The 15,055-nt window shown below is 29.6% G+C and overlaps 4 protein-coding genes across 5 annotated transcripts; 2 read left to right on the forward strand and 2 right to left on the reverse strand.

Moving 5' to 3' along the window:
• Window positions 1–3,306: 3,306 nt before the first annotated feature.
• LOC130895770 (uncharacterized) lies at window positions 3,307–4,083 on the forward strand. The gene has a single exon (XM_057803315.1). It carries the CDS (start codon window positions 3,307–3,309, stop codon window positions 4,081–4,083), a length of 777 nt encoding a protein of 258 aa, XP_057659298.1.
• A 1,478-nt stretch (window positions 4,084–5,561) lies between these two features.
• Window positions 5,562–7,234, reverse strand: LOC130895771 (uncharacterized). The gene is made up of 2 exons (XM_057803316.1): window positions 7,214–7,234; window positions 5,562–7,073 (listed from the first exon to the last, which is right to left on the reverse strand). The coding sequence occupies exons 1-2, from the start codon at window positions 7,232–7,234 to the stop codon at window positions 5,562–5,564; spliced, it is 1,533 nt and encodes a 510-aa protein (XP_057659299.1).
• A 21-nt stretch (window positions 7,235–7,255) lies between these two features.
• Window positions 7,256–10,352, forward strand: LOC130895071 (putative nuclease HARBI1). 2 transcript variants are annotated; one of them, XM_057802191.1, is made up of 3 exons: window positions 7,256–8,578; window positions 8,634–8,833; window positions 9,516–10,352. In XM_057802191.1, the coding sequence occupies exons 2-3, from the start codon at window positions 8,828–8,830 to the stop codon at window positions 10,278–10,280; spliced, it is 771 nt and encodes a 256-aa protein (XP_057658174.1). In that variant the 5' UTR covers window positions 7,256–8,578; window positions 8,634–8,827; the 3' UTR covers window positions 10,281–10,352. The 2 variants fall into 2 exon arrangements, with proteins under 2 accessions (XP_057658174.1, XP_057658173.1); XM_057802190.1 differs by having other exon boundaries at window positions 8,101–8,833.
• Window positions 9,966–10,820, reverse strand: LOC130895076 (uncharacterized). The gene is made up of 3 exons (XM_057802196.1): window positions 10,580–10,820; window positions 10,375–10,490; window positions 9,966–10,040 (listed from the first exon to the last, which is right to left on the reverse strand). Exons 1-3 carry the CDS (start codon window positions 10,818–10,820, stop codon window positions 10,008–10,010), a joined length of 390 nt encoding a protein of 129 aa, XP_057658179.1. The 3' UTR covers window positions 9,966–10,007.
• Window positions 10,821–15,055: the final 4,235 nt, after the last annotated feature.

Here is a 15,055-nt window from a genome sequence, read left to right on the forward strand (position 1 = left end):
TAAGTACATTCTTCTCTCCTACTTGTTAAACGAGAGGTTTTTATTTTTTAGTCTATTGATTTTTTTATAACTTTACAATTTTCGAAGCATATTTGACGAACGATTTCTACAAAAGTATTATTTTATCTTTATATTAAAAACAAAAAGATGGATTTTGTAAGATTTTTTGCAAAATTCTATCTTAACATTGTGAGAAATAATTTTGTAAAGGTAAAAAATGTTTTCTGCAGTATTTAGGTTTCAGTTAATAAATCTTTTTATATCATAATAAGAAACAAATATCGTATGATAGTAAAAGGAGCAAAACATTATTTATTTATTTTTTCAAGATTTATGGTCTTGAAAATTTTATATTAGTTTAATTAATTAATTAATTTTCATCTTGTTCTACAAATTTCACATGCCTACTCTCAACTATTTTATCATTTACTAAGATTCGATAGTCCATATCACAGTACCCTATCAAAATACCTTTTTCTGATTTGGGTTCTAATTTTGAATGCCTATTTGTTTCACTAATCCTTACGAAAGCTGTACTGCCATAAACTCTCAACTTTGAAACATTTGGTTTTCTACCTAAAAACAATTCATACGGGGTTTTATTGAAATCATTGTGTTTAGTTACTCTATTACTAAGATACGTGGCAGTTTTTATACACTCGGGCCAGTATTTTTTATCTAGGTTAGCATCTGTTAACAAGCATCTTGCAGTATTCATTAAACTTCTGTTGTATCTTTCAGCTACCCCATTTAATTCATGTGTATAGCTAGGACTTGGTCTTAGCCAAATACCATTTTCTTTTGTAAATTCGTAAAAATTTTTATTCAAATATTCTTTGCCCCGGTCACATCTAATTTCTTTAATTTTATGGCCAGTTTGATTTTGAATTAGATTTACACAATGTTTAAAGCAACTAAAAACTTCATCCTTAGACTGTGTACAATATGTCATAACAAATTTGCTAAAGTCATCAATAAAAGATACAAAGTATCTTTCACCTTTGAAACCTTGCTGGGTAATTGGGCCGTTAACATCGGTATGTATTATTTCACAAGTATCCTTAGCTTTCTTTCTATTGTTGTTAAATTTCAAGTTTGTCATTTTTGACAATAAACATGTTTCACGTTGAATAAGTGTATTTTCTAATGAACTGGGTAAACCTTCACAAACATTATTTTTATACATAATTGAGAGATTTTTAAAATTTACGTGACCTAACCTTTTGTGCCATTTTTCTTTTTCTTTTACAACATTACAAACGTTGGATTCAATTTCTAAAACTATATTACCATTTAGTTCATATAGGTTTCCTCTCTTTTCAGCTAATGCAATAGTTTCGTCATTTTTGTTTAGAATTTTCAAATAATTCTGCTGAGCCCAAATTTTATTGCCATTATCAGTTATTTTTGACATACTTAATAAGTTTTTTGACATTTCTGGTGCAAAATAGCAATTTTTAATATGTGTTTTGATTTCTTTATCACCTACAGTAAAATTTACTACTATTGTCCCTATAGCCAAGGCTTTTATTATATGACCGTCACCTACCTTAATGTTTACTGTTTTTTTTAATTCTCTTATCTCGTTAAAATAAGTCTCTTTATTAACAATATGATCGCTGCATCCGCTGTCTAGAAGCCATGTTATTTTTTCTTTCGCTTCCGTTACATCTTTCTCTGAATTCATGACTGAAAAGAGTTGTATTCTTGTGCATCTGCAAAATTTCCTGTCGAGTTAGAACTGCTTGTTTCTTCTCTGTATCTTCCTCTGCCTCTAAAAGATCCTCTATGGTCCCCCTGACCTCTGTAATGACCTCTTGTATTGCGATAACTTGTACAAAATCTCTGTATATGACCCATATGTCCACATTTGAAGCATTTTTTTATACCATTCTATTCATCATAATTTTTTACATGATTTCCTCTGTTTATTGCTCGTGAGTTAAATACTTGTGTATTATTCTCTTTAATTGGATTTTTCTTGAAATCTATGAGTAACTTTGACTTAACATATTCTACAGTTCTTTGATTAGGAGGCAATGCATCTACAATATCTATTAAATTGTCATAGGTTTCTGGGAGAGTAAGTAATAGATAATTAAGGTGGTCATCTTCTGATATTTGTTCTCCTGTACTTCGTAATTCATTTATGTGTTGTTCGAATCTCGTTAAGAAATCTTTAGCATCATCGTCTTCTTTCATTTTTAATTCTAATAATTTTCTTTTTGCAATTAGCTTCAATGCTGTTGAGGATGGTTCATATATTGAATTCAATTTTTGGATCATATCAGATGCTGTTTTTTCGTTGATAATTAGTTCAAGTTGAGCATTTGACACACCTTGTACTATTAGAGATCTTGCTTTGACATAATTTCTTTTCCAATATGTTATCTGTGCCTCTTCTTCTATTCCCTCTGGCATTTTTTCATTAATTACATTTATGCAATTTTTACTCTCCAATACTAGCATTAATCTAAATTTCCATTTGGTCCAATCTTTACCATCAAATATCGGCAAAGCAAAATCGTCTTTTCTGTCGGCCATGCTTTCAAGCTATTCTATTTAACCTTCAATTTTTTACTTTTTCAAATATCGACTTAATCTTCTTATTCAATTACCTTTTTTAACAAACCACGCTCTGCTACCATGTTAAAATAATGAATAGCGTGGATAGTTTTTATATTTATAAACTTCTATATAATAAAATGTTCAAAGACACTATCATTTGTCTAAAAAGTGCTCTGGCCATCACTACTGACGTCTGACATTGTTTTTTGCTTGATTCGTTTATCTCGTTCACCCTCCTAGCTGTCACGTATTGTTAGTTTGTTTTTCTCGCGCACAGGACAGAGAACATAGACAATGATGAATAGAGTTTCTTCAATAAGCATCTGAGAATCAACAAAATAATTAAAAACGCAAAAATGTAAGTTATTAAAAAAAATAAAAATTTATTGAATAGGTTTACTATAATTATATTATTTACGATTGGTTGCAAAAAACGTTAATTATCATGTATAAAAAGTGCGCTACATGAATATAATATTTTATTTTAATATAATACTATAGGATAGTCCTACTTTTTATTATTATTTATCATTGTTAAAAATATTTAATATACTACTTTATATAATTAATAATACATTTTTTTATTAATTAATTCATAGACCAAAAGTTAATTATCGAGTGAACTATTTTCAGGTATTATGCAAATCCCTTAGTTTTTATTTTCTTAGAGGTCATACTACAATTAGAATTATATTTGAAACTTCTAAAGCAATTTGGGAAAATTTGCAACCAGAGTACATGCCAAACCCAGCAAAAGAACAATGGTTGAAAGTAGCTGATCGTTATTGGGAACTGTGGAACTTGCCTAACTGTGTAGGAGCTATTGATGGGAAACATATCAAAATTAAAGCACCACCCAATTCAGGTTCATCGTTTTACAATTATAAGGGATATTTCTCAATAGTTTTGATGGCTGTATCAGATGCAGATGGATTATTTTTATCAGTTGACATAGGTGAATATGGAAGGAATAGTGATGGAAGAGCATTAAAAGAAAGTGAATTTGGAAAAGCTTTATTTAATGATCAGCTAAGTCTGCCTGAGCCTACATATTTGCCAGGAGAAGAAGACATTTTTCCTTATTATTTTGTAGCTGACGAAGCTTTTCCATTAACCGACCACATAATGAGACCATATCCGCGCAGACAACTAACAAATGAAAGAAGAATTTACAATTATAGAATTTCAAGAGGCCGAAAATCAGTCGAGTGCGCTTTTGGTATGATGGTATCAAAATTTAGACTTTTGGAGACACCAATACATTGTAGTGTAAACAATATAGATTGTATCGTACAAGCTGTTTGTGTATTACATAATTTTATACGAATTCATGATGGATCATTTACACAATCAGATAAACCGCAAATTCAATCGTGTTACCAAGAGCAATTAAATCAAAACCAAAGTAAATTGAATAATCAGAGACCTACAAATAATGCAGTTAATTTAAGAAATCGTTTGTGTAACTTTTTTTCAATTCATCCTTTACCATGGCAAGAAAAATACACTGTCTAAAAATGTCTTGTATTAGTAATAATAATATGTATATTAATACTAAATTATTATGCAGTTCAATATAAAATTATTATTTGTATAAAACTAATTAGTATGAGAAAAATTTAATCACTTAGGTATAGTTTGATCATTTAATATTTTTTTTAATAATTATAAATTGTTCTACATTTATGCCTTTTATATTAATATTTAGAATAAAAACAATTATTAAATAGTATAATAGATGATCGTTTTATTTGTTATTTCTATAATAAAAATTATATTTTCACCCGAATTGAACAAAAATCTATTTTAAATCTACATGTCGATGAAATAAATCTCATAACTGTTATCGGTGGTCTTTCCAAAGTCGCGCTAATAATACAAGCATCGATCAACACACTCAAAATAATATTTATAATAATTTTAGTTAAATATTAATAACATTTCATAATAATACTTTATTCATAAATCTGTAATTTTACGTAATATCTATATATATATATATATATATATATATATATATATATATATATATATATATATATATATATATATATATATATATATATATATATATATATATATATTGTTATGGTATTATAGTGTGTAATGTTTATTTTTATAAATTTTATTTTAAATAAAATCAGATTTTAATTTGGGCGCCATTAATAATTATTTGAATTTCTTTATTTTATTATGTTATTATTATTTTTTATTCTCAGGGTACTTATATATTATAAAAATTTCTTGAACCTAAAAACGGAATTCAAAACGAAAATACAAAATTCTTCTTAAAAACGAGAGTTCCGAAAACATATAAATGATATAAGTACAGACAAAAATACTTTAATCAATAAGGTTACTTAAATCATTCAGATCGGTATTAAAAGATATCATATTACGATACCGTGCCGATTTGCATGGTATAGGCTGCGATAATTTTCTCACTATCTCAGTGCTTTTTATGTAGGATTGTTCCTCCGTTTCCTGGAATTTCATAGTCTGGCCATGTCTCTTTAAAAACTTGACTTCGTAGCCGTGAGTATCAGTATTTTGTATTCTTCCAACATACATTCTAAAAGATAAGTCATCTTTTCCAAAAACTTTAACAACGGCATACTGACCAGTACTCAAGCAGTTACCAGAACTCACGATGCTTGGTTCTTCCTTGCTCTCAGAAAAGTTTATTGTTAGGCTTTCGTCACTTTCACGCAGTGAGTACTTAGTCACTTTCATTTTCACTAGACGAGTCAAATCTTGGGTGGTCATTTTTTTGTTTGGGTTTTTTTACTTCCTTTACATTTTGCTTCTTACCGGACTTTTCTAAGAGCTTTAACTTTTTTTGCTCTAGATTTTTCTCCTTTTCCAATTCTTCTTGTTGTCTTTTGGTTGCATATTCTGTCGATGTTATGATTTCACAATGGGTTACCAATCTTTTACGCTTCCGTTCTGGATTTACTTTTTTATCTTTTTGAAATAGTTCCAGTAACACATCTTCAAAACTTTTTCGTGTTGGATTTTTGGACTCTTTTTCCAGAAAGATCGCTGTCTGTATTTGCTGATGAATTCAACACGACTCTCGATGTACTCGGCTGATTACTGACATCGTTGCTTAATGGTTCCTGATCTTGCAAAGTTGAAATCTTGTTCTTTTCTGGCTCCTTGATTGCTGTTGCACCGCTAACATGAGTATTGTTGCACGTTGGAGGCGGGTTGTCTTTGATTTCTGCACGGATTTCTGCTTCAGCAGTAATAGGAGGAAGGCTGTCTCTATATTTTTTTAGGTCGTCAGGCTTGAATACTGAAAGAGGAATAGCGTCTCTGTTTGGACCATTTTTTTCTGGATCGTATATTCCTGTTGTCTTAAATCCATTTTTAATACTCGACTCTGGAATTCGACTGGCAACTCTCGTCAGGAGAGCTGTAAATTCCGGTTTGGGGATTTTTCTTCTGGGATTTTGACGCTGCCATTTGCACAGCTCCTTATCCCAATCTGTTTTTAAACCTTTAAAAACCGCAACATGAAGTGGTTGCAAAACATGCGTAGTGTGAGGTGGCAGTTTCATAATGCAAATATTATTTTCCTGGGCTAACTGGATTAGCTTTGTTGAAATATGTGTTACATGTCCGTCATACACCAACAGTACAGGCCGTTCATTGCCAATATTTGGAAGGAAAACCATTTTAAACCAGTTGTAAAATAGGGTTGTTTCCATCCACCCTCGCTCAGTTACGGAAACGGCAGTTTCTGTGGCAACTTCTGTATTTATCCAATTTTCCATTACGTATTTGCCCTTGAACACGCAAAGCAATGGGAGGGATTTTCCATCAGCGGCACAGCAGAGTAAAACCGAGGTGTTTTCTCTTCCAGTGGAACTAGTCTTGCGTTGACACTTGCCACCAATAGCCCCAACAATTTTGGTTTTTGACGGGTCGTGGCAAAAAGATGTCTCATCACAATTGTATATTTGACCCGGCCTTTCTTCTAGATTTAAGTCCTTTACGAGCTGTGTTAACTTGTCAAAAAAGTCGAAAATTACCCAAGGATTGACCTGGTCACCTCTAATGTGTTCAATGCTTTGGGGTTTTTTAATGGATAATCGATGCCTTTTTCTAAACAAAACAAACCAGTCTGGACCAGGGCGTTGATCTTTAAATCGAATCTGTATATTATTTTGTCTAATATACAATTGTACCAAGTCCAAAACCTCATCTCGTGAAAGTCCAAATCCGTTTTTTTCCATTACTCTAATGCAGTTGGCAATTTCTTCTTCTGCAGCCGACAAATAGGATCTTACACCTCCACCGCCTATGCCCTCTTCTGCGGAAGCGCCTTTACCTCTAGTTCCTAATACATAATGTTTCAGTGTGCTTCTAGGAATATTATAGAAAGCAGCTGCACCTCTAGTAGTTTTATTTCCATTTCGCACATCATTAAGGGCCTTTTGAAGGTCTTCCTTAGTATAGGCAAATCCGGCACATTTATATGGGGTAACTGGGCCCAGGTGCTAAAAAAAAACAAACACAAAAATTTCACTCAACTATTTGCAATTTAATTCTAAAACCCGAATGTATTTTAAATTAATCCTTTCTTAAGACACATATATATCCTAAATTAAATTTTTCTTAGATTTGTAATTTTTATTGCCCGTATAAATGTCGAACCCATACTACTGTTGTAAAATCATGACCCAGTTACCCCGCCTTACCTTATTATATTGTGAGGTCAAATTAAAAAATTTTATTGCGATAAATTGTTATGGTTATAAGGTCAGATTATAATAGTTTTAAGACCGGGTCTGTTCTTTATAATGAATAAAATATTCAAAATATACAATTTCTTAACTAGCTATTACAATTATTTTATTTTACAAACATTCATTCATTCATTCATACTCATAATTACACTCATAAAACTAAATTATATGGAAATGTGAACTCAAATATTATATACTAAAAGAAATACTTAAACTTAATAGAACAGTACCTTGAGTGTTTGTTATGTTGTATTTTTAATTTTTTTTTTTAAATTGGAAATTGTTACGGCCTTGCAGAATAAACAGATACTCCGCAGTAGTTCCACTCCTGTTCTTTTCCTTTTCACAACTTCTTTATCTTGGAAATTGTTCCTTTGTGAGTATTCTTACTTATTTCACTTTATTTAATTGTTTTCACTAATTTCTTATGACTACACTTATACAATTATTAATTATCAATTTTTTTTCGTTGTTGATTCCCTTCTTCATTGTTTTTTTTTCTTAAACAAACTTTTTTTTTTCTTTTAACCAATGATATTTATTTTAAAAGTTAGTTACTAAATTGTCATTTCTAAATTTTTAAATTATTGTGACTTTATTCAAATAATATTATTCTATAATTTCTTTGTTGTATTTATTTCATTCCTATGTTATTAATTTTATCGTTGCAGTTATCAAAATTTTTATATTTTATCATTTATAACCTTAAAATTTATGTTGGTATGTCACACAAATTTTTGAAGTTGGTGCTCCTGTTTTTATCTGTCAATTTATTGATTTATTAAATTCTTTGATTATACAGGATTTGTCAAAATTAAATAATAATTTAGAATATAGTGTTGGCCAAAACTTAATATAAAGAATGTTATTTATTTTATTGTGATAAACTGCTCTAAGTAACCGAATAACGTGGGATTTACATTTACGAGTACTCGGATCCGAGTTATATTTGCGAGTTGAGTTCAATCGTTTACAATACGTCCGAGTAAATTCAAATCTTTTTTTGTTTAAAAATGGCTCCTTCAAGAAAAAAACGTGCCGCTGTAACTTTAGTATTGTTTATGGTGTTTAAAAAGAGGAAAGAATATGACAAAGTTAAACGAAATAGAACTATTTGGGTTAAACAACATTTACAAGAGCGCCACAGACTTGGAATTGAAGAAAATCTGCTAAAAGATTTGTTAACCCAAGACGGGAAAGATTTTAAGAATTTCATGCGGATGGACTACGAAACATTTTGTATGTTACATATAAAGGTAAGAGAATGATTGGGTATACATGACCTAGCAATTATTATTTATTTAATTTTAGGTTTAAAAAAACAGAATACATATTTACGAAGTGCTATAAGTTCTGAATTACGCCTTGCAATAACATTAAGATTTCTTGCAACTGGAGATAGCTATAGGTCATTAGAATATCTGACCAGAGTATCAGCTTCCACAATAAGTTTATTTGTTCCTCAAGTATGTGAATATGTATATGAAGTGTTGCAGCCCCAGTATATGAAGGTATGTATTTAATAAAAGGTTGCACTTATTTTATATATTTATTATAACCAAACATTTTTCACAACTTTTTTTTTATATTAATTCTTAATTTCTAACATCTTTTAATTTACAAAAATCATTAGATGGATAAATAGTCTTCCGTAATACTGGCACTTTCCATTGCTTCAAAAATTGCGTTACTCCCACGATATGTGACGTTGTCAAGTGATGCTGAATAGGTTGACTGAGAAGAATGACTGGAAGAAGGTGTCGGTATATTATATTCTTCTGGAGAAAAAGGAGATGTCAAGCCTGGGGAAACTGTCCTATTTGAATTATTTTTACTGGATATTTTGCGCTGATTCAATATCTTTAATCTTCAATGTGTGATGAGCTGCTGAATGTCCAATTGTAGATGCAACGCATCTTCTAAAGGCATTTCTTTAAGCTGTGCCGCGACGCTCTCTCCAAACTTATCAAATTCCGTCGAATCTTCCTTACATATTGCACTTAGACTATTTACGGCATCTTCTAACCCTCTATCTACATTTGTTTCTTGGCGACGAGCTCGTTTACCACACTGTGATTCCGAATTGGTACTTCGGGGAGTTTCTTATGTGATTGTTGTATTGTGTTCTTTATTTGTTGATTTTTTCACCTAAAATAATTAAATTTGTAAATTAATGTATACATTTATTTCTAGTTTCCTCGCACAAAAGGCGAGTGGGAAAAAATTGCCAAGGAATTTGAAAACAAGTGGAATTTTCCATATACCATTGGTGCTATAGACGGCAAACATATTGTAATAGAAGCACCGCCCAATGCAGGATCCTACTATTTCAATTACAAGGGCACACATAGTATAGTGTTATTCGCTTTAGCAGACGCAAACTATAATTTTTTGTATATTGATGTTGGTTGCAATGGACGTATATCAGATGGAGGTATCTTCAAAAATTGTACATTAAATCAAGCATTGCAAGAAGCCACTTTAAATCTACCACCTGATAAATGCTTACCAAATCGCATTAAGCCAGTACCGTATGTTATGCTAGGGGATAAGGCATTTGCTCTTTCAAAGAATCTTCTAAAACCATTTCCAAGGAGCAGGCCTCTTAATGCAAAACAGAAAGTTTTTAATTACCGACTCTGTCGTGCACGTAGAGTAGTAGAAAATGCCTTTGGTATTTTGACATCACGTTTTCGAATATTTAGAAAACCAATTTGTCTAAAAGTAGAAACTATTGATAAAATCGTTTTAACCGCATGTGTCTTACATAACTTCTTAAAAAAACAATGCCAAGAGGTTACCCTAAATTACGAGCTTGAAGATATTCCAACAAGTATGAGAGGAATAGCTCATCAAGGAAGTAACAATGCGAGTGAAGTCGCGCATTCAATACGTAACGAATTTGCAGAATATTTTTATAATGAAGGCCAAATTGATTTTCAGTGGAAACATATTTAGAAATTTTTTGATTTTTCAACATATGAAAATAATTTATTGTTACTTATTAATAAATGACCAAACACTAAATAATGGCTTTCATTTATGAACTCACGCATTTTACAACTGATGGCGTGGAATTTGTCTTTCTCTGCGTAGTGACATCATCCAAAAAAGTCATACTACCAAACCAAGATAAATTTGGTGTGTAAATATCCTCCGTACCAGACCCTGTAAATAAAAATGCAAACAAGTTCTATCTTTGCTTTTATTATTATTGTATTAAAGAAAAGAAAATATTGCTTAACTGGTTTTTTTACCTGTAGATTTTGATATATCGACTTTTTTCTTTTCCTGAAGGTACGTGGAACGAATGTTATTTATTTTTTTCTTCACTTGTTCTATGGTAATGTTCATAATATCCGCCATTGCTTCATAGGCGTTATTTCTTTTGTTAATGTCACGGTATTCTTTACACTTCACATCCCATAAACAATCAAAAGATCGATAAATATCAATAAATTGTTCCATCTGTTCCGCCGAAAATTTAGTTTCCGCCATTTTAACTCTCAATAACCACGTTTACTTGGAGACAGGACTCGGTTTGCGCTCTACTTGATACTAACTCGTATCCAAGTGGGAACACTGTACAAGTAAACATTTACATTTCAGAGTTTGTCTCCAAGTAGGGTAACTCGGATCCGAGTACTCGTAAATGTAAATCCCGCTTAACAGAACTGAACTTATTGCTTTATTTATATCTTATTATTATTTAATAATTTATTTTGGATATATTCATACCATAACAACATTCCCAAAATTTGTTTTCTTGATTTATTTTATTTATAAAAGAAATAAGAAAACCAAATTTTAATTCTTCTTTATAAGTTGTTCTCAGTTATTGTCTTTTATTCCAATAATTATTTTGTGATAAATTCCCAGTTATAATTTTTTTAGTATTAATGAAATATCAATAAATTTATCAGTCATGTCCTTTCGTTTTATGTATAAAATCTATATAACTGATTAATATGGAAGATTCCTCTTATTCTCTCACTAATGGGATCTTTCAAAATGTAACTGTTGATTCCTTCCTCATTACTAATAACGTAAGGTCCTTCAAATGGCAATTGTAGTTTTGCACATTTGTTGTCTCTTCTATATTTTTGGAAAAAATCAAAATGTCATCCACATAATGAAGAACAAATGATTCATACTTATTTAATATTTTATTTAGTGCCCTTACTAATGAACTACATGCACTTTGTACACCAAATGGCACAACACAAAATCTATAGATTTCTCCGTCTATGGAAAAAGCTGTAAAATCCCGACTATCCTCATGTAAAGGAATCAACCAAAAACTATGTTTTAAGTCTAGTTTTGAAAATATAGATGTTCTTGTTATACGCCCCAAAATAGATTCAACTGACATAGGTGCTTCATATTGAGGTTTTGAAAATTTATTTATATTTCTTGCATCTAAACAAAGTCTCAATTCTCCATTCTTTTTTAATACCACAACAATAGGATTAATGTATTGTAAGTTGCTTCTTTCTATTATTTTATTTTCCAATAGTTCTTTTATGCATTTTCTCACTTGATCTTTATACTTGTATGGAATAGGATAAGTTTTAGCTTTGAAATTCTTAATATCTTCATTGACTTCTATTTTATGTACATAATCTTTCGCAATTCTATTTTCCTTTGAAAATAAATTATTATATTTATTCATTAACATTTTTATTTCTTCTTTTCTGTCCTCTGGACAATCCATTATAACTTCATCTTCCCCTTCTTCTTCATCATCATAATTTTTATTCAATTCTTCCTTGTACATATTATTAACTACTTTACCTTCTTCCTTCAAAGCTATTATTTCAAAGTTAATCCATGTTCCATCCAATTTTAATCTTCTTTCTTCAATATCTATTATGGCTTTATGTTTTTCTAGCTCATCATATCCTATTATTATTTCTGTCTCAATATCTGGAGCAATTAATACTTGTAAATTAAATTCTTTTCCCTTAATATTAGCGTTTATATTTATTAATCTATTAATTTCACATATTTTCTTTGAATTAGCACCTATTAAATTTATTTTTGGGATTTTAATAATTTTATTTGTAGGAATATTTAATTTATCAACAAAATTTTTATTAATCATTGATGCTTCTGATCCAGTATCAATAAGTAATTTAGCTTCTAAATTGTTAATTAGCCCATTTATAATAATTAAACTATTATTCCCATCTGTGTCTATATTTTCATTTATTTTTATAAATTCATTTGGATTTTCATATTTACAAATATATAGATTTTGTTTATTTGATCTGTGCGCATTTAAAAATTTTCATTGTCATTTATTTGTTCAGTTGTCTGTCTTGTATCTTCCCTATATATTTGTGCTGTATGTAATCTTGTCTCATTTATATTTGTTACATCATCATCTCTGCTTTCTGATCTATTTCTTCTATCTTGATTGATTCTTTGAAAATTTACTCTTCTTGTCTCTTGATCTCCATTTCCTCTTTGCATATTTCCTTCAGAATTTCTACTCTCCAGTCCTCTATATTGTCTATTGTTCCTGTCATTATAATTATTTTGTCTGTATGAATCATTGTTGTTTCTATTGTTAGTATTAGTATTGTAGTTTCTGTTATTGTAATTATTGTTATTATTAATTTGTGCATTATTATTATAATTTCTATTATTATTAAATCTATTATTTGTCCAATTGTTGTTTTGATTGTTGTTTCTCTGATTATTTTCATTGTTTCTATAATTTGTTCTTATATTTTGTTGTGAATTTTCATGTCTGATCAAATTTCTCTCTACTCTTTGTAGATACATAGATAATTGATCCAATTTTCTTATATTTTGTATTGCAATGGTCTCAGCCAATTCTGCCTTGAAATGCCTTGCTATGAACATAACGATTTCCTCCTCAGGGATTGGTGGTTCCAGATATTGTGTCATCGCATGTAGTTGGATTGCATAATTGTTTAAACTATGGGTTCTATTTTCATCAAACTTTCCGAAATATAATTGTTCCCTGATGGTTGATTGAGTATTTTCCCCCCAGAAACATTGTAAAAATGCCGTTTCAAAATCTTGAAATTCCGACATATCTTTTTCCCTGGCAGAAAACCATATTAACGCATGATTTTCTAAATGATCTCTTATTATTTTCTTTATGTCTTCAATATTATTTATTTCTCTTATTCGATTTTTCAAAATTCTTATGAATATTTTTGGATGCAGTTTTTTAATATTTCCGTCAAATTTTTGACTAGTTGCTCCATAAATTGTTTTTACTCCTCCAACATATTCCATACTCATTCCTTTTTTCTCAATTTGTTCTATTTTTCCTTGTATGTTCTTTATTTCCATTTTAAATTCATTTTCATTTTTCTTAATATTTTCCATTTCTCTAGATTGTATTTCTTCCACTTCCATTAATCTTCCTAACATTTCATCTCGAATTTCTTGTTTTGTCTCTTGTATTTTGTTTTCGGCATAGCTTCTTACTTCTTCCAATTGTTTTCTCATATCTTCTATTTTCTCTTCCATTCTTTGACTATTTGTATTCATTTCTCGTTTTATTTCTTCTTTAGATTCATCCATTTTTTTTATCATAATCTGGAACATACTCATTATATCCATCCTCTCTTTCTTTTTCTGTGAATTTTCTGCTGTTTGATTTTCTATCATTTCTTCTGTTTCAGTTCTCTCTGTTTCTTCATTATGGTCTTGTTCCATATAATGTACTTGGAAATCACCCATTCCATGTCTCCTTTCTTCTTCATCTGATTCTCCTTCTGCTCTTATTTGTTTCCCATCTCCGAGTGTCATTCCTTTTTCCATTTTTTCTTGTTTAAATTTGTTATTACTGTAAACTCTTCAATGCCAAATTTTGTTATGTCCAATTTTTTTTTATGCCCAATTTTTATATATGCCCCACGTTGGGCGCCAAATTGTTATGGTATTATAGTGTGTAATGTTTATTTTTATAAACTTTATTTTAAATAAAATCAGATTTTAATTTGGGCGCCATTAATAATTATTTGAATTTCTTTATTTTATTATGTTATTATTATTTTTTTTATTCTCAGGGTATTATATTGTGAGGTCAAATTAAAAAATTTTATTGCGATAAATTGTTATGGTTATAAGGTCAGATTATAATAGTTTTAAGACCAGGTCTGTTCTTTATAATGAATAAAATAATCAAAATATACAATTTCTTAACTAGCTATTACAATTATTTTATTTTACAAACATTCATTCATTCATTCATACTCATAATTACACTCATAAAACTAAATTATATGGAAATGTGAACTCAAATATTATATACTAAAATAAATATTTAAACTTAATAGAACAGTACCTTAAGTGTTTGTTATGTTGTATTTTTAATTTTTTTTTTAAATTGGAAATTGTTACGGCCTTGCAGAATAAACAGATACTCCGCTGTAGTTCCACTCCTGTTCTTTTCCTTTTCACAACTTCTTTATCTTGGAAATTGTTCCTTTGTGAGTATTCTTACTTATTTCACTTTATTTAATTGTTTTCACTAATTTCTTATGACTACACTTATACAATTATTAATTATTAATTTTTTTTCGTTGTTGATTCCCTTCTTCATTGTTTTTTTTTCTTAAACAAACTTTTTTTTTCCTTTTAACCAATGATATTTATTTTAAAAGTTAGTTACTAAATTGTCAATTCTAAATTTTTAAATTATTGTGACTATTCAAATAATATTATTCTATAATTTCTTTGTTGTATTT

This window comes from Diorhabda carinulata, chromosome 6 (assembly GCF_026250575.1).
Source record: "Diorhabda carinulata isolate Delta chromosome 6, icDioCari1.1, whole genome shotgun sequence".
Lineage (NCBI taxonomy): Eukaryota > Metazoa > Arthropoda > Insecta > Coleoptera > Chrysomelidae > Diorhabda > Diorhabda carinulata.